Consider the following 20185-nt stretch of genomic DNA (forward strand, 5'->3'; position numbering starts at 1 on the left):
ATTTTCACATATTTTCTAACAAAGTTAGCTTGCTTGTCCTGGATTTTAATTCTGCCCTAGGGGGAATTAAGCTGTTCAGAGGTTGCGTCGAATTTTGCATAGATCCCAGGGAAAATGTAGATGCTCATCCTGGCTGAAAGTTTTTAGGTGAGAGGTTGAGCCGCCGCTCTGTGCTGTCCATGGGCCAGTGAAACTACAGTTTTGCAAGGAGACAGAACAATGTATGGTTTTCAGGTTTGGGGCAAACCCTCTTCCTCAACTATGAAAGAAATACCAGACTTGTTCAACTCATGGTTCTCTGTGAAGCTAGGAGATGGGCATGTTGAAGAGAATGAGCATCCAGCCCAAAGTCCTTGCTGTATTTACTAAAATACTTTGTGATACAGTGACATAGTACTTTCAAAGGTCTTAATTTTATGATTTTTAAACCAACTACTAAACATAAGCTAGTATAAAACCAGCACCAAAGAAACTAAACAGCAAGCTTCCCTGAAGTTAATAAGCACCTATAGAATAATTTGTAAACTTCTAAATTCAGATTTGGCAGAGCTCTTGAGCATGTGCCAATTTAAACTATGTAGAAAGTCCCTCTGGCTTACATCTGTGAAGACGGGGGAGGAAATGAACACTGTCAACTTATGAAAATATGTGAGAAAAGATCACTCTCTGGAAGTGCATATTTACTAAATAATGTGAATTCACTATGAGTACTTCAACTCAACAAATACTTTCTGAACCTAATACAGGGGTTCAAAAAAAAGCTATGTATATTTTCACAAATGTAAACTTGATTCAACTTTGACACAGAATCAGATTATTTGAAAACTGATGAAAAAGCTAAACACTGTAAGCTAAAACACTGTAACACCTGCAGGCCTCAAAGGTCAAGTGATATCTTCTGCCACTTGACCTCTTACCAGTCTATCACACCTGGTGATTATTTTTACCTTTTACATTTCCACTTGTTGGGAATGTACATTTACATATTTTGGGGCAGGTAGAGGGGTCTGTTCCTTTAATCCTGAGAAATCAGGACTGCAGGCATCACACATGGAGGCCCCAGGTGATCCTAGATGTTGAGGGCTTCTGTATCAGAAGCCTTGGTATTCTGCCCAGTTTAATAAGAACTGGTTAAAAGGAGAAACTGGGATTGGCTCTTCTAACCTCTCTAAATAAACAGTGAAGGGTAGGCAGCAGTAAAGGTCCTTTCAGCATCGTCAGCTCCTCCAAAGACAGCCACAGCACCAATCCTTCTTTCCCATCAGTGGCATTTCCACCACCACTCCTACACCCAGCATGTTTCCACTCACTATCAACACCTTGCTTTACATTTACAAGGAGTGTGTGTAGGGGGTAGAATAGCAAGGTCTTTCCCTACAGCACAGACTAGGAAGCATTTGGCAATTTAGCACAAATAAATAATTCAGTAGTTTATTTTAAATGTAAGAAAATGGATCTGCAATAATTTAATTTTCTATATTTTAAGTATAATAATACGTAACACAAAATTAGGTAAACATTTGAAAATGCAAGAATAATGCAAAATTAATTCAGTTATAATACAGGGCAAATATTGGCAACCAGCAGCATTTAAAAAGCAACAATAGGAAACAGAGCAGATGAAGCATTAATTTATCTAGTACAGCAGAAATGCAACTGCTCTACAGGCTTTTTCATACTGTAAGACAAGAAAAAGATCAATTACATACAGGCAAATCTATGAAAGAATCCACATCATTTGAAAGGTACCTTTGTATACCAAATTCCAGACAAAATGCAAATATTGATTCCTTGCAGAGCATATTGCTCTATTTTTTGTAATATTTGTGTGGTTTTGTATTCTTTGTGTTAAGTATGAGAAAAATACACATTGTTGAAGTGCCCACTCCTTTTTAAACGCTGGCACCATTAAATCAGTTATGTTAACAGTCACCATCTGAGAAACAGCAAAACAAAACAAAAGCTGTCACTGTAATAGGGCAAAATTCTGGGCATTTTTTAATTCATTAGAATATATAACAAGAATTAAAGAAGCTTGAATCGAATCCAGCCTCCAGATTATTCCCTTAAGAAAAATGGACCACTTGTTTTCTAACCATTGGACTTGACAGGGAAAAGTTACATAGGAATGTTTTACTGATGAAACAGAGAGGCCTAGACATTGTAGCAAGGAATTAAATATAACTATATAATAAAAAGACAGACTTGAAACTCAAAACTAACTTGGAAGAATGATCAAGCGCAAGTACTAGACCAGATATAAGGTGATTCAAAACCTAAGCAACTAGCTACATTTTGAAATTCTTTAGAGACACTTGCTTATTAACCTGAACTTGAAAACTCCTAGATACATGGTTTCACTTGACTGTATGTACTTAACACTCAGTTTTTCACTCAGAAACAGGTATAAAAGATGTGAAATAAACAGCAAAGTTCACAAAGCTCAGAGATCCTCAAGTATGTTAATGCCCTCTTGGGAACCTGAATGGTGGAAAGCAGAGAGAAAGTTTACATCACAAAAGAAACCAAAAGGCAGTTCAGTGGGGTTAATATGCAAAGTCTACAAAGTTTGGATTTAGCACATTCAAGTTAAATGTTAGTATTTTTATACAGACCAAGAAAGAATTCTCTCACTATGGTACTATGCACAGATTTGTCCTTCCTCTTAGGTCTGGGGATTTTAAATTTAAAGGCCTCAAAATATTAGTCATCTGTGGTGGTGGAAGAAGCAACTTCGACTGCAGAAGTCTATTCATGACACCTGAACCAGCTGAGATCAGGTAGCCAAATCACATTCTTAACTCTATAAGAACATAAGAAACAGAATCTTGAGGAAGTATTCTTTAGCATTTTTAAGTGGTCAGCCATGCAGTAAATTAGATTGCCCCTAACCTGAAACACTCCTGCAGCAATTAAAAATGGATAGGATAATAGCAATAAAGTTATGACAGCATCTATTTTTTTGGAGTATGTCTCATGTATTTAAGTACCAGTAATCTACTAATGTACACAGACCAAAGGTTATTTCTGCCACTAGATTCGATTAGGAAATGAATTTGCCCCCATCATAAAAGAAATTGTTTTTTCATTGAAAGACTTAACATTTTCATAATCTTTTTTACGAAATCACAAATATTTTCACCACATACAATTTCCATGCAAATATTTTCAAATGTAAGTCAAAACTGTTTCCTCCAAAAGCAGCTCAAGCTATTATAGTCATATATCTTAAAAGGTATTATTTTAGCCAAATATTTCCAGAAAGCATTTGAAAGACAGCTTTGTGGAAATCTCTGTATCATAGCCTTCTAATTAGAAGAGAAATTCCTAAATGTTGGCTTGGGACAATCCACTTTTTAGAAGAAATAGTCCAATAGATCTCTAGCTCTTTATACAACACTGCTAAAAATTTTTACTAAATTCCAGTTGTGTGGATGCATTGTCTCTATCTTGTGTTCATATAATATCCTTACAGTAATGGCAGAAATTACTTTCATGTAAAATAATACTACTACTACTTTATGTAATGAATTTGTAGATTCTCATTTGCTAAATGAAATTTGGTGTCTAAACCAAAAGATTGGTATCATATGACAACACAGGAGCAGAGTAACAGGAAGAGTTTTGCAGACCAGTGGAAAAGGCTAGGTAACTTCAGCGCTGCTATTTTTAACGTCTATTCTAGCACCAATGTTTGAAATGCTGAAAATCCTTCTTTTAAAATGTCATTCAATACTAGTATACACTCTCCCTTGGAAGCTCTGCTCTTCTGATTGGTATTAGAAGACAAACTTTCCTTTTGACCTTGAAAATTATAGGATGACTTTTGTTAATGAAGGACCAAACATGGAGACTTTTTATTTCCTATTTGATAGCAAATATAAAATAGCTTAAAAAGGATCTATAAACTGCTTCTGAAAACTCTTTAATCATGCAGATCTTTATTAAACTGAATAACTGTTCAAGTCTGACTCTTGCAATGGTTTTGAGCTCCAGACTTAGACCACCTATATTTAGCTGTCTACATCCGTTTTAGATGTCAAAACTCCTATGAAATTCCATGGAAATCACTACTAAGACATACCCAACAGACTCTACAGAGCTCATTATAGCAGGTATCCTGCCCCCACTTCATGGGTTGGGCACCTCAGCAGCCTTGTAGTTTCCACTGGCCCAACCTGCACAGCCTTGAAAAAGAACAATGTACTCAGTCTATTCTAGAGCACTAAAAACAGGGGCAGGAGGGGAGTATCTCAAATTCATTCTTAATATCTAGCTACTCTTTTTATGCCAAAGAAAAGCCCAAATCCTTCCTCAGAGAACGGGGGATTGTCTGCATATGAGTAAAACGAGAATGAATGAGAATGACTTAGTGTTAGAATCAAATTTTCGATTTCTTAAAATGTTAAATACTTTTCTCTCATTGCTTTATTAACATACCAACTATTTTCATCAGCAAAAGAAAAAAGTGAATCAGAATTGTGCTGTGATTTCCTGGCCAATTTAAGAGGCAGTGCGGCTTGGCACTTGAGTCATAAAAACTGACCCTTTTTGCAAGACAATTGTAAAAAAATGTTTTTATTGTCATGAATTATAGATCCAAGTCCTTACTGTTGACTATGTCATTGAATCACATTGTGAGACCTTCTCACCCATTTGAAAACTTATAAGTAATTCTCAAGTGTTCAAATGAAAACATGCACTCTGAATTCATGTGTAGTAATACATAATAAAGAAATTCAGAGCAAAGCTGTTCAGAATCAGAACTGTAGGCACGTATCCAATAGCAGAAGTTATTTTAGCTCCAGTCTTCTTTTTAAGTCATTAACACCAATGAAGAACCCATATTTTAAACAATTTATGGAAGATGCTGTTTCTTCACCAGGGTTTAAGCATCACCCACAATCAACTTGATCCTGTGGCATTTAACTCATAAATAATAATAATTAAAAGATTTTATTTGAGTAAAAAAGTTCAGTTCTGACCATTCTCAGAGACACCATTTCTGTTTATCAGTCAGAGACTTTGGACCTATATATGCTGAACTACTAAATCAGATCGTATCTGAAGAAGCACCATGCTTGAACTGTCTAGCTTGAAGCAGGAAAGATATTTTGCTTCTTTATTGCTATGTTTTTTTATTGGTTTTGTATAATACACATTTTTGTGCTGTTGTGTCTGTGTGATCATCTTGTTTACATCAATATTTTCTTTGTAATAAGTATACTTCTATTTATATCTGAAACAGTTCAGTGTATAGGCCACTCTTTCCTGCATGTTTTACTACTGCTGATTTCAGATAGGCATTAGGTCAATAAAACTGGTGGGTTTCATATGCTGGATGTATGCTTAATATTCAAAAGAACATTCAAAGGAAAAGCTTATTCTATCCTGCAGGACTATTGTCGACAACAACCCATGATGTGGGTTGAAATATCTGGTTACAAAAGTAAATTTATTCATTTCATATGACAGGCCATTTTGTCCTTGCCCCATTTCATGTAATGATACTAAATAATATACATAACTTCACTTTAACGGTTTATGGTTTTAACTGCAGCTCAGATTCAAATGAAACTCAGCAGCATAAAACCCAGGATTATTTTAGTCTGAAAGAAAATAAGCCAATCAAAATACAGATTTAAGCCAAATTCTAAGTTCTACTAAGTACAAGATGCCTTTGTATTCAATGAATAAAAAAAAAAAAAAAAAGAAAAGAAAAAGAAAAAAGAAAAGCTTTATTTGCTAGTGTCCGATAAACAACAAATCTTAGCTTCTGGAAACCATTTGTTCAATAAAGTAATTCCTTTGGAGACTGCAGATATCATGATTATGATCCAAAAGAGTAGGAACTATTACAGACGTGATACTATTTTAATAAAGAACAATATTTAAAATTTGCAATGAGCATACCCAGGGTTTTCTTTCAGTACTCCAGAACATCCTAAATAGAAGGCTTACTTCTCTTGGCTTTCTTTAACTTTGAACCATCTTCTTTCTGTTAACAAAAAAACCCCAAACAACCCAAAACAAACAAAAGGCAAAAAAAACTGTAATGCAAATAAAGCAGTAATACTAAGCTAACAGCTCAACTAAAAAGCTATTTCTGAGTGAAATCCTTAGTTGAATGATATGAGAAGTAATTAATAAAAGTTGTTATTTTCCAATGGAAATATAATTTCCATGACAAATATGTTTGTAGGTACAGTGGGTAAATAATTAAAACCAGATCATGCTTGAAGGACCAGTAACATAACTAATGGTTAAGGTTTATTTTATCCTTGTTAAGGTTAATTTTATCCAGAGAGGGCTTCCCCATTTTAACTGGAACGTGCTAAAATAAAAAAAAAAAAACAACCCACAAAAAACTTTCCTTTTTCTCCCTTAATTCAGGCCCTTGTCTACAGGACTAGGGGGTATATGTGTATGGGGGGATTTACCTGTCTTCTTCTGGCACAACTTTTCTTTACAAACTCTTCCACATCACTCTCCTTGACTGAGGAAGTCAGTTTTGAGGTCAGTGTTTCACATGTCATGTTCCCTGTAATCATCTTAAAATATAGAAATTTATACCTTTATTAGGAAAAAAAAAACAACCCACCAGTATTTCTCTAGTTGTTAAAATGGCTTACTTTTTCAAAAGATGCCCTCATAACACAAATATTAAATAACCTACCAAATTACATTTTATAGGTGAAACCAGTTAGAAGCAGAAAGCATTTCACCCATGTGCCCAATCTGTGGGATTATCATCCTCATAAAAATTACGCTGAAATAAACTCAGCTATTTATTTTACTAAAAAGCAGACAGCATCATAAAAAAATTGGGTTGTGAAGTACCTCTAAGCGGTTAAACTCCCATAAATCTTGATTCCCTGATAAACAGTCCTAAAGAAAGGGAAACTAATTATCCCATCTTAAAAGTCAGAAAAAAAGAAGTGTCTATCTCAGACAACACAGTAAGACATTTTCCCTTTCAGAAAACAAACCCCACAACATCAGTGGCTGAAAACATTAACTTGTATGATACAAATTTTAGAAAACTATATTGAGAATGATGGTAGAACATGATGAAAGTCATGCTCTTTATTGCTTAACATTGTTTTAGAATATACTGAATTTGCGAGAACCAGTCAGAATGAGGCTGTTATTTACCATACCTGTTCAAAGTTAGATTTGGAATGATGATTGATTGTCTCAGCAATATAGTCCATATAGTGGCATTCTGCTTTACTTTCTTCATTTTTGGTGATGCATGCTGTGTCTTGTAAGACAGATTCATTAATATTTAACCCTGCTCTTTCATTTGATCTCTTTCTTTGTTGCTGTGATAAACTGGAATTTGTCATTTCATTGTCTAATTTACGAATCTGCAAATCTACTTTCTTTGACTGGTTTTGTTTCTGAAGAACTTGCATGGTATTTTGACTTGCAAACTTTTTTCCCCTTCTTGCACTGGAAACAGGAGATTCATATGCATTCAGACTTGGACTGATGTTTGATTTCTGAAGCACTGGCCCAACATTCTTAAGAAAGGAAGGAAAATTTGCCATTCTGTGATTGGCTTCACTCGAATACCCACCTGAAGCTGAGTTATCAGACAAATCAGAACTAGTCATTTGTCCAGCAGACTCGGTTTTCCATTGAAATACAGGTGCATCATGTTTTATGTATGTTTTTGTGTTCGTTACCTGAAGTACGCTGCTATGAGCAGGATTTTTAACTGACACATTTTGTACAGGTTTGTAAACCTGAGTCATGCTAGGCTTGTACCCAGTCAGCATAGAAGATGAAACACCCATGATTTTCAGTGGTGAATGTCTTTCAGCACTTTCTCTTTTCTTCCCATCCATATGGTATGTGGTCCTTCCATTCATTTGCATCAACTTCCCTTTGAAAATTGGTATAATTTTGCTGACTTTCTGTGAGGGGAGCTCAAAGGCTGAATTTACAGGCATTCCTAGTGATTTTGCAGCTGGTGACTCTGGTACTTCTGGTATTTGCCTGTTACTCATCGATATCGCTGCTGCTTCAATGCTAACCTTTCCTATATTCTTACTGCTACTCGAAAAACCGTTTGTTTCTGGCTCTTTGATCAAACGCTCCATCCAGTGGCTGTTTTCCATACTGCACGGTGAAGAAATTCCAAGCAAAGTCTGTTTCCTTGGAGGAGCCTGTGTTAGAGATACTACACAAACCATCTCACCAGCCAAATTCATGTGCTTAGATTTTATTTCCTGCAATATAACAAGAGTTGATAAACAGAACAAACTGGATTTAAAAATCTGATAGTGTAACATAATGTATTACTATACATTATCAACCTAATACCACAATATATAACAACACATTTTGCTTTTGAATTTGAATTAGAATGAACTATATTTTCAATAAATATTTTGTTGTCACTACAAATGAAATTTTTTTTCCCCTTCCCCCAATTCTTTATTTACAGACTATGGTTGAATATCTTATTTCTCAGAAGGAAAGACTTAAATTGCAGTCATTATCTAGGTTTAGTGCTTTCCAGCTGGGTAATGCCTATCCCTTTTGAGAGGATCTGCAAACAGTTTGACTGACAGGGCTCCTCATCTCTTAAAACTTCTAAGGGCATCTATATTCTGACTCAAAGACAGTTTGGATGTCTGTAAAAACTGCAGATGACAGAGAGGAGCCATTCTAGCTTTGATCACTGAGGAGACATAAACAGCAACTGCTTTCTGAAAGAGGATTATAGTATTTTAGAATCTCTGCAAGTTCTGTCACTGCTCTTTGTTCAGAATTAATTACTTCATTTCTTCTTTCACACACTGCTACCACAGAAATTTGAGTCTCAGCATTTGCCACAACCTCAAATTAAATGAGTTTTGATTGCTTGCCTCCTTTCCATCACCAGCAATGGAGTAAACCTTACAGATTGAGTGTTTTTAAATGCCTAAGTCCACAGAACTTTATATTGCTCTTGGGTTGTTTTTTGCATGTTTCAGTTTTAAGAAATTGTAATAATAATCTGTGATATTATAATAGTAATAACAATAAAATATCTTGGTTTTATTGTTGTTGATATTGTTCTTATTAGTATTCTCCTGGAAGAAGTGTGAGTAAGTTTTGGGTATCCAACTTTAAAATAAGGTCTACAGAACTGCAAATATTGCTAGCAACTATTTCACACTAAGTCTAGTTTTCAGATGTATTTGTGATGTGAACAACAACCTAAAAATGGCAAATAGCATAATATTTAATTACATATAACTAAAAGTTATGTGATTGATAGTTCTTTGCTGTGAAAAGCAGTTTTATGCTCTTACTGTGTTCTGAATATGACAAAGACTACTCCATACCTTGAACAAAGTACATGCCCTTAATATGTTTATAAAAAAACCTTATACGCACCGGAGCCCTGGAGAGCTCCTGTGTAGCATAGAGTGCTTTACTTGTCATCCTCACTGGAAATCCACATAGATGTGAAAGATTATGTTTCAGGTCAGAAACAAATGAGTTCAACACGCTTTCTGAATTTGTTCTGGGGAAATACTGCGCTGGCTGACTTCGAATGCAACTTAAAGGGTACCTGAATAAGTGCTCAGGGATATATAACAAGTTTCTTTCAATTTCTAGAATTACGAATCATAATTGTTGAGAAGAAATCATGAACATAGCTCAAGCTTTTTCAAAGAGGTGAACAGAAGCACATACTTTCTTAAGGGACTGAAGTTAAGTTACAGGACTTCAACATGATTATACCATACTAACCTAGTATAGTAAAGATTACTCAGTATAAGTAAGCCTTAGTCTAGCCTTCCACAGCAGGAAAATTCTCTTTAAAACAAATCTTTGTTGGCCATATTTTTACAGGGTTTTAACTCTTCCTTATACATCACCATTTAGAATGGCATTTATCATGTTTATGGAAGCTGTGAAGCAAACTGTTCTATTTGACTTGCTATTATTCAATATATATATATAATATATGAGACAAAGAGACTTCACTAAATATATTTGGATTTGTCTAGTGAAACAATTCTCCACTGACTTCTATGAAATTATGGAATAAGAAAATATGGCATATTCAAAGATGAAAATTTAGATCTTTGCTAAAAGCAGAGGAAATGTAACAAAAATATTCTGAAAGGATACGTAAAGAACCTTTCCCCTATTGGTTTGAAGTAAACGCTTAAGTATATTTTTGTCTCTTTAAGATCCTCTGGAAGAATATATCCATACTTTAAAAAGAAAAACCAATATACAAACATGTATTACAAATACAAACTCAATAGGTACAAAAAAGGGAGGGAAAAACAAAATCAGCATATACTGTCTCTTACCAGATTCTTCCAGTGCATCTGAAATTCTTTATATGAATGGAAAGGAGATTCTGGAGGAATTATGTGGCTGATGTTTATAATCTGACCCATTTTCATGCTGTGATAGTTAAGGTGGGATTGTTTAGAAAGAGTGTAATAAAATTCAGCTGAAAATATACTGGACTTTAAGGGGAAAATAGTAAATCTCCTTTTTTGGCATTGAAAGTATTTATGGATTATTTTCATGCTTTGAGGACTAATACCATTAACTTGTAAGTTTACAACAGAACAATAGCAATATTTCCTGATGTATGGAAAAGAACTTGGCACCTACAAGTCTAATTTCTAGTCTGCAATACACATTACCAGTGAATGTAGAACAAAAGCGAATGTAACATTACTTCTCATACCTTTATGATGAAAGTAGGGATAGCTTGTGCTGAAGGTGGAAATATTTTTTTCTTTAAATTGACACTTTCTGCTAAAATTATATTTGAGAAGAATTAATACTCTTGCATACCACAAAAGTAGCAGAGATTACTAAACTTGAAGTAATATTTAAATGTGCAATTTATGATTCACTGACTTATTTTTCTCATTTTCTGTAACACTGAAGCCATTAAAATAAAAAAGATTCCTGAATGTAAAACAGACTGTAAAACAGAGGTGTTCTTATCACTAGCATCAAATTCACAATTTGTAGCACAACAATTCCAGGAAATGTTTGTTTCTTATGAAACATGAACAGATTCCTACCTTGGCAAAACATAGCACCAGTTGCTTAATATGTAATGTTGGTGAATAACTGTATTTTCATTGCTATCAAACAGCTTTAAGATGTTTGCTGAAATATCAAAATCTGACAGCTTAAAAAGGAAAAAAAAGTTATTTGCAAATATTTCTACAGCAGTACACAATTAAAATTTTCCAAAATAATTGTGCATCACAATACATTGAAGCATGTACATTATTATTCTTTTATCAGCTCTCACAAACTGATTATTTCAGAAGATCATCAAATTGCACAGTGTCTTACGTTAGAGCCTACACTTCCAAATGTTATACAAGTACAAGGTTTAAAGGTTATTTAAATCGGTGAGATTCAAGCTTTTGTAGAATCACAGAATGGTTTCAGTTGGAAGGCATCTTAAAGATCACCAGGCTCCAACCCCTCTGCCATGGGCAGGGTTGAAGTGTTTTAATAAGTAAGAGTACAGAAGGAATTTCTCAGCCTAAGAACTGTCTCACTTCCATGCACATTTTTGAAGTTCAAATCAGAAACCCATGTGGACAGTTTAGTAACTGTGTATGCCAGCTTGCATAATCAAGTGGAAAGATTCAAGCAATAGGATTAATTGGATATACAGTTTCACTCTGTGAGAAGTCAAAACTCACCACATTTTCACAATGCAGAAATATTTGACTGTAGGGGACAATCAAACACTGATATTTGAGAAACATTTTCTCTCTTTGTGTTCTACTATGATTTGCACTTATTCACTGGCAAGAAAATTTAGCCATTTCTGTTTTAAAAAAGTATTAAAATGATCCAACTGATAGTGAAGCTACATCATGATCACTTTCATCATTGTTTTGTGTCATTTTGGAACTGGATTCCTATAGATAGCTTTAATGTTTATGCTGTCCAACTAGGTCACAGAGGAAATCCTGTTCTTCTACACTAAGTAAGTGTTTGGATCAGAAATATGTATTTTGGAAGAAACCAGAAAGCCTGACAAATGTGCACCTGTATGTATGGACATATTCAACAAAGGTGATATAGCTGTCACAAAGGATGGTATTTTTTCAACCTAATCCATGATTTCCTAAACAGTTTATTAATTATGGTTACAAGCAGCATAGTCCAGGCTGCTCCAGTGTTTTGGAAGCTGCATAGAAAATCAAGCAGATTCCAGAATAATTATGTACAAAGACTTGAAATACAGTGCTGACAACTTATCTGTAGCTTCACTTTAAAGATGTTACTCAAAACTGTCTATGTATTACAGTGAGACAGTGAATGCCTTCTAAAAAACACTGCTAGAATGAAATCTAGAATCATAAAGGCACTTTACTATATTCTGCTAGCATTTTTCGAAAGGCCTCTTAAGTAGTCAAAAATCTCAGTTTTACAATGTTTGCTAGAATGCATCAACAATAGATACAATATGGGTGTCAATTTTGGTATAATATGGGTGTTGTGCCTTTATAACAGCTGCAGATAGTCAGTGAATATGATTATGATCTTAATGCAACCAGAAGTAAGCACTTCTATCCCCATCACACTAACTGCAAGTCACCTAACAGAAAAGATAAAAATTAGTAAGTCAAACAGTTACAGAAAATGTAACTGTATTATACCTCAGGGGGTGGCAACCGAACCGAGCAAGCCTCCACACTGATGCAAAGCTGTCTCTCTGATACATTGAGGTCTATGACTAAGATAAAACCAAAGCACAAAGACTAGTTTTAAACCATAGTGCACCTGTTAGGCAGAAAGCTAAACTAAACATTTATTTAAAGTAATTGCTAACAAAAATGCTGCATTTGAAAATCAAAAGGCTAGACTTCTTTAGCATGGAAATTAAAATAAAGTGCATTTTAACTGTGAAAAATCAAAATAATTATGAATCATCATCTATAGATTACACCTCCCTAGGAACTCATGGCTGTCCCTGCATCCGGGTGCTTGATACTCACATCCTTGATATATAAGCACCTATTTTCAAAGCAAATGTAGTTCTTATAACCACTGGCTGTACCAAGTCGTCTAGCCCAGTATTACACATCCTGAAGTGGTCAACAGGTAAGACTGCATGAGCAATGCAAGCATTTGCTGACACATCTCCAGAACATTCACTCAGCTATCAACAAACTGTAGCACAGAGACTGAAGGTATCATGCTCCTCAACGTATGCCCCTGCTACAAATTTAGGCACCAATATCGCTAGATTTCATCTTTAACTTTTATACTGGAATTAAAACACAACTTTGCAATTTTTGCAATAGCTAAGCAGTATGCTTAGCTATTAGCTGATTTAACTTTTGTGAACAGCAAATGTAGTACAATACAGGACAGTCATATTAGCTTATTCTCCTATCTCTTATTATGTAACTTTCACATCACTTCCAAGACTCATCATTTGATGCAAGTACATTTAATTGCAATAATCATAACTTGTAAATGGTAAATTTCAATCTTGGCTATAGATTAATAGTAGAAAAGTTACCTTTTTTCACAGTGTATTTTGACAGAGGTTATTTCAGAAAGAAAAACAGAAAGATGATGTGGTGGTAATACTATCAGCAGAATATTGTACTTACCAACAGCATTTTGCCTTCCTGAACGAGACAAAAAATCTTTTCCTTAATAAATAAAACATATAGACATTATTTTCTAAACTATATGTCTAACGTCTTTGTGCAAAGAAAAAAAAGGAGAAATCACAGAGTTTTGTTTGTGTGTGTCATGAATGATGAAAGATCTCTGTCAATTAACTTTTTGCTGATTCATTAACATCTTATATCAAAAAAAGATACATGAAAGTATAGCAGTGGGCAGCAACTTATACATCATTTTCTTCACCCAGTAAGGAAATTTTACGTAAAGCTATCTTTAATTGACCAACAGCTAAGGAATTTCTCAGTTTCAAAAGCAAATCTGTATAGTATTACTACATATTCTACCATATATCATCATTTTCACCCAGCTTTAGGAACATAAATCATTAGACAAGCTGCATGGACCAGGATCACATTGCTGTTAGTCAATGTCTTTCATTTGTATCAGCTACTGTCTAGCCCTCTACTTCTACCTGTTATTCCCATATCAGATGATCTCATTCAGAGCACTATATATTTTGAGGATACTGAAAACAAGATACTGTTAATATTGTGTCTGGAAATAAGACAATATCTTACATACTTTTCACAATGCATATTTGTTATGATCTATATAATTGCTCTACTTAAAGAGAGCACAACACAGTATCTGAAACACATCTGGTTTCCATACTTTGGTAATTCAGATTTATCCTACACAGGAGCTAGTAGAGACATGTCAGGCAAAGGAATTACCATCTAAAAAGACAGATAGAATGAGATAGAAGGATAGAAGGAGATGTTCTGACAGAAAACCACTTCTGTATTAGGAAAACATTCAAACCATATGCAGAAGTGGCACTGATGAATGCATGAATCTGAAACAAAGGCCCAATTTTTAGAGCACTTTAAGCATCCAACAGTATTTGGTTTGGAAATTATTAATCTGGTATACAGCATTCAGTTGAAATAATTATTTGATCTATTACAAAGATGAGGAGGAAGATGAAGAAGTGAATTCTTAACTTGAATCACCAAACTTGGATAAAGGAACAATAAAAATGCAATCAAAGAAAAAGTCATAGGACATAAATGAATGAAATAATATAACGAATGAAATAATAATGGAAATTAAATTATGGAAAGCAAATGCAACAATAAAGAACTGAAAACTTAATGCTCAGTTCCTAACCCAGATGAGTCAAATACCTTGCACCAAGAAATGACCAGCTTTGTTCCACCTGGGTGCAAGTCTGGCTGTCAGCGTGTAGGAGAGACAAGCTTGGAGAATGGCTGGACTAACTGTTTGTGGTGCTTGCAGCTAATAACGACAGTGAACAAAGAAAAATACACTGTTAATAATTTAACATATTTTTTTACAGGCTTCAGTCATAATTTAATCAAAGACGCTACTACTGCATCCTGGAGTCAAATCCTAGTATACGTTACATATCTTTATTTTTCACCTACTTGGCTATAAGAGGAAGTTAGCACAGTATTTAATATAGGCATTTAGTTTTCATGTGTTATCAAAGTAATGTGCACTACAGTTCACTTAATGTTTTTACAGGGCTGATAATAGACCTGTGGAAAAGATTAATTGAGCTAAATGGAGTACTTTACTAGATATGCATCTCTTTTCAGCCAATAGCCACAACATTCAAAATTTACATATATTAAACCTGCTGTCTAACTCAGGACAAGAAACATTTCTTGCAATTACAAGAACAATAGATAAACAGATTAATTGAATAAATAAAAGATAAATAGATAAATAGTAGCTTCATTCACCCCGCAGTACTACTTGCCTGACTGCTTGGCTGTGGGCAGTTAGCATTAGTCAAGAAAAAGAAACTAATTACAATGGGTTATGAAGAGCCAATAATACACCTCCAGGAGGATGTTTCTAATGAGATATGGCAAGGATCTCCTTGCAGCTCATGCCTATTAACTGTACTTTGTACCACTAATCTGATGGATTTGAAAAATCTAACAATAACAGGTCAGTTGCATAGCTGCTTTATGTTCATCTGTGTAAGGTACGCATATTTGAGCAGCGTATGCCTTACTAGTCCAGATATAGAATCATAGAATAGTTAGGGTTGGAAAGGACCTTAAGATCATCTAGTTCCAACCCCCCTACCATCAGCAGGAATACCTTCCACTAAACCACGTCACCCAAGGCTTTGTCCAACCTGGCATTGAACACCACCAGGGACGGAGCATTAACAACTTCCTTGGGCAACCCATTCCAGTGCCTCACCACCCCTACAGTAAAGAATTTCTTCCGTAAATCCAACCTAAACTTCCCCTGTTTAAGTTTTAACCCATTACCCCTTGTCCTATAACTACAGGCCCTAATGAAGAGTCCCTCCCCAGCATCCCTATAGGCCCCCTTCAGGTACTGGAAGGCTGCTATGAGGTCTCCACGCAGCCTTCTCTTCTCCAGGCTCAACAGCCCCAACTTTCTCAGCCTGTCTTCATACGGGAGGTGCTCCAGTCCCCTGATCATCCTCATGGCCCTCCTCTGGACTCGTTCCAACAGTTCCATGTCCTTTTTATGTTGAGGACACCAGAACTGCACACAATACACCAGGGGAGGTCTCACAAGAGCAGAGTAGAGGGGCAGGATCACCTCCTTCGACCTCCTGGTCATGCTCCTGATGCAGCCCAGGATACCACTGGCTTTCTGGGCTGTGAGAGCACACTGAAGCCGGCTCATGTTCATTTTCTCATTGACCAACACCCCCCAAGTCCTTCTCCACAGGGTTGCTCTGAATCTCTTCTCTGCCCAACCTGTAGCTGTGCCTGGGATTGCTCCGACCCAGGTGTAAGAGCTTGCACTTGTCATGGTTAAACTTCATAAGGCTGGCATCACCCACCTCACAAGCATGTCAAGGTCCCTCTGGATATGCATTTATACTTCTTGGAACAAAGAGAAATACACCCGACTGGCTGTGTAAATGAATCGTGAGAGTTCCTGGCTTTGATTACAAGCAGTCTTTTGACTCAGCAACTTTAGTGTGTCCGTACATACATTCATAAACTCCACAAACACGACATACTAGAAGATAGTAAATCATATGTATAATGGTCTAAAAATGTATCGGATATTAAGCTCATGGGTTCCATTTCTTATATGTATTTTGTTTTTCTGAGCCTGTCCTACACAGGCTGGGTAAACCGAAACCCTGAGTGGGGAGACAGTTCAGATGTCTGAACACCCTTACCTGCGGAACCTGCAGAGCACACACAGAGGGAGCTGACACCCTCAGAAGAGCTGCAGGTCTCTGGCCGGAGGGACAGGTCTGTCATTCCCTCAAGGACAAACCTCAGCGCTTCTGAGTAGGATCAGTATTCCACCTGCAGCAATCTAATGAAATTGCTCAGGAACTTAAAACTTCTGACTGACAAAGTATACTTACTAAACCAAGATTTATAAAGGACAGTTTGGCAGACTTTTTTTACCCTGAAACTTGGCTTCTGTAGTGCAAATTGCATGCCCTACAAAAAATACACATCTCTGGAAACAGCAATTGCAGACAAGTGTAACAGTCTTAAGAACTGAGACATGTTTCAGCACTTACAGTAGCTCCTTGTTTCTCTACATAGGCCTGACATATTCCTGATTTGTAAAATGGTATCTAAAAAAAAAACAATAACAGAAAGCAAATGAAGGGGTATTTTAGCAAATCATAAATTAAATTATGGTCCATCACTGACTTTGCCTAAGAAAAACATGCTAAGGAATAGTTAGAGCAAATGCCATATCCTGTACATTAAAGGAGCACAGTAACTAAAATGAGTTCATGCATTTGCCATACTGTAATCTCATCACCAGCTAAAGATACATTACGCAGCAAGCAAAAGACTATCCAAAACAAAAATGCAGAACTCTGCCCCTGATGCTCTCACTGTGCATTCGGTGGCATCTTACCGAGACCATTTTGTTCTGCAAAACGTTCACCATCTGGAAAGGCCGTTTCATCAGAAGAGTAGAAGACATAAGCTAACATCTACAGTACTAACCCACAAAAACAAAATTTTGCTTTAAATTACTTTATTTTACTTATTCTTGATTCTCAAACAAAACACTTCTTAGAGAAACATGCAGGGATGTGTGATGGATACACTTGACTTGTAGCCGTACTTTAGTTCAGGCTGACAAAGAAGCAACAGGCCTCAAGTCTTTGAGATAAACCTGAGAGCTGGAAAGCCCCTGCCTCGTGTAAAAGGGAGTGAAGTGTCTTGAGAAATATTCGAAAGGTGGTTTTGAAACCCAAAAGTAAAAGATAACCGAAGTACTGAACAAGATACCAGAGCTGAACTGAAGACCTCTGCCTTGTCTATATATTGACTAGCAGCAAACTACTTTACCGTATAAATATTGAAATCAGGCTAGGCCAGACTAGAGCTATTCCAGAATAGCAGCTGGCCTGTGTGCCAGATGATTCTCCTCTTGAGCAGCAACCTTCTAAAGACTAGAAATTCCTTAGCTAAGACTAAGAGATCCTTCCTTAGCCAAGGTGGAAAGATCTCCTACCTATTGCAGATCCTTGGTAAATTACTGATATCATGCTGAATTAATACTATGAAGCATTACTAATCCATATAGCTACTCAGATATTATAAGCATCGTATAGATAATTCCATCAGATGTGAACCATTGACCAAGTCTGAAACTAAGGCTGGACACCCAGGCTTCAAAAAGAGTTTAGAAAACAACAGGGTACACTCTGAACCTCATGACCCAACAGGAGGGTCCTCTACTCTTCTTGCCTCCAGCCTCTGTATGAGTCATTCTGAGTCAATTTTCCTCTCTATGTTTCTTCCATGCAGTAATTAATAAGGTGAACCTTGCTAAAACTTTGCTAAATTCTATGAAACTTATTGAACTCTGTCAAATTATTATTTTACCTCAATGAAACATATTCCAGATTCTCTCTTTTGAGTGATGTGCATTCCACTCATCTGCTAAGGTATGTAACTACATATACTCATTTACACAGTGATACTGACCGCCATTACAACTGAAATTTGATTTAGTGTTCCAATAAGAGGTGCAGAAAGGATGTCTTGATGCAGGAACAATAACTGCCTATAAAAATAAATAAATAAAATGTTAGGGGGAAAAAATTATTTTCCATACTTGATTTTCACCTCTTAAATTTATTTTCTTCACCATCTCCAAACATAATATATTCTCCTTTTAACCGGTTTTCAATGGCTCAGTATAGTATGTTGGGCTAGTCCAAGTTACTTGCTCTTAACCCACCCATGGTGGTCTAAGGCAAAGGCTACAGGTCTTTGACACATGAACAGAACTTTCCAAAAGTGTTCCTTTTGGCAGAGTTTCTTGTTTCTCCCCTTTCCCATTAAAGGTAATAACATAATGATTGGTTAACATTAAGGAGTGTACATATGCTTTTCAAGTATTCTTTTTTGTCAGTCTCCACCTACATAAAGCATTCCAGCTTTGCAAATGAACAGAGGTCAATTTCAATTATTTTTTAATTTGGCCTTTTTATGTTTAAAACATAATAGCAGTGTTTTTTTCCCCCAATAGCATGAGTTCCCCACCAAAAAAAAAAAAAACAAAACCAAAATCTATTTTGAACAGTTTTATACTGTTTGCTGCTGATAAGAATTTTGCTGATTTTATTACACTTAATTTTAGTACTGCTAATACTGCTAATAAAATCTTTGATTAATAATCACCACCAGCTTCTGAAATAACAGCCCTTGACATTTTTTACCTGCAAATTTTTATCTGTGTACTCCTTGTCTCACTTTCTGGTACCTGAGAACTCAGTGTTACTGTAGCAGCACAGAGTTTTTGTAGCTCTGGCAGACCAACAAAGAACAGAGGCTGGTGCCTGGTGCCATTCATGCTATATGTTGGTTGCCCCAAAGCGGCCCCTGGGTCTTGAAAGGAAAAAAAATATTTCATTTTTATAAAGCAGATATTTGTTTACTGAACTTTTAAGTATATGGTATCAGGTAAATAGATGATAATCATTTATCTGCTGATTAATTTTAGGTAGACAATATAGCATAATTGAGTCCACTAAAATGGACAGCTCAATATATTGTTCCTATAAATACTGCACTACATTTGAAAAAAAACCCAAAGTATTTACAAGAGTAAAAATATTCAGAGTAAAGACAAGGACAAAAGCATCCTTTCCATCATCTCAGTCTCCACTGAGGCTGGAATCTATCTGGGATCCAAGAGCTCAGGAATCCTGCGACGCTCGTCCCCTCTTATGTGGCAAGAAAGTTTAATTGCCAGGAGCTCCACAGAGATGTTCTCAGTCATATAAAGACCATGCTGTACTGTGGCAGAGAATGAAAACCACAGAACATGGAAGCACACAGGCAGCTGTGTTGTTTCAGCCTGTTGGATGCCTGTTGCAGAACAGACAAGGCTTATAGTAAAGGAACTATTTATGACAAAAAAGAGTAACTAATATTTCATTATTTAAAGAAAACACACCTTTTAAATATAGCACCTTTCTCAAAGTGTTTAGAAGAAAAACAAGCAGGTAGAAAGTCTGCTG

At 35.9% G+C, this 20185-nt stretch overlaps 1 protein-coding gene across 1 annotated transcript; it reads right to left on the reverse strand.

Annotated features, from left to right (window-relative positions):
* Window positions 1-1728: 1728 nt before the first annotated feature.
* Window positions 1729-19515, reverse strand: C2H18orf63 (chromosome 2 C18orf63 homolog). Its single transcript, XM_065669335.1, has 14 exons — window positions 19382-19515; window positions 18645-18723; window positions 17213-17269; window positions 14835-14946; window positions 13629-13670; window positions 12666-12742; window positions 11061-11170; window positions 10326-10422; window positions 10138-10223; window positions 9394-9571; window positions 7161-8237; window positions 6441-6551; window positions 5914-5998; window positions 1729-2481 (listed from the first exon to the last, which is right to left on the reverse strand). The coding sequence occupies exons 1-13, from the start codon at window positions 19513-19515 to the stop codon at window positions 5945-5947; spliced, it is 2214 nt and encodes a 737-aa protein (XP_065525407.1). The 3' UTR covers window positions 1729-2481; window positions 5914-5944.
* Window positions 19516-20185: the final 670 nt, after the last annotated feature.

Source organism: Lathamus discolor, chromosome 2 (genome assembly GCF_037157495.1).
Source record: "Lathamus discolor isolate bLatDis1 chromosome 2, bLatDis1.hap1, whole genome shotgun sequence".
NCBI classification, from domain to species: domain Eukaryota; kingdom Metazoa; phylum Chordata; class Aves; order Psittaciformes; family Psittacidae; genus Lathamus; species Lathamus discolor.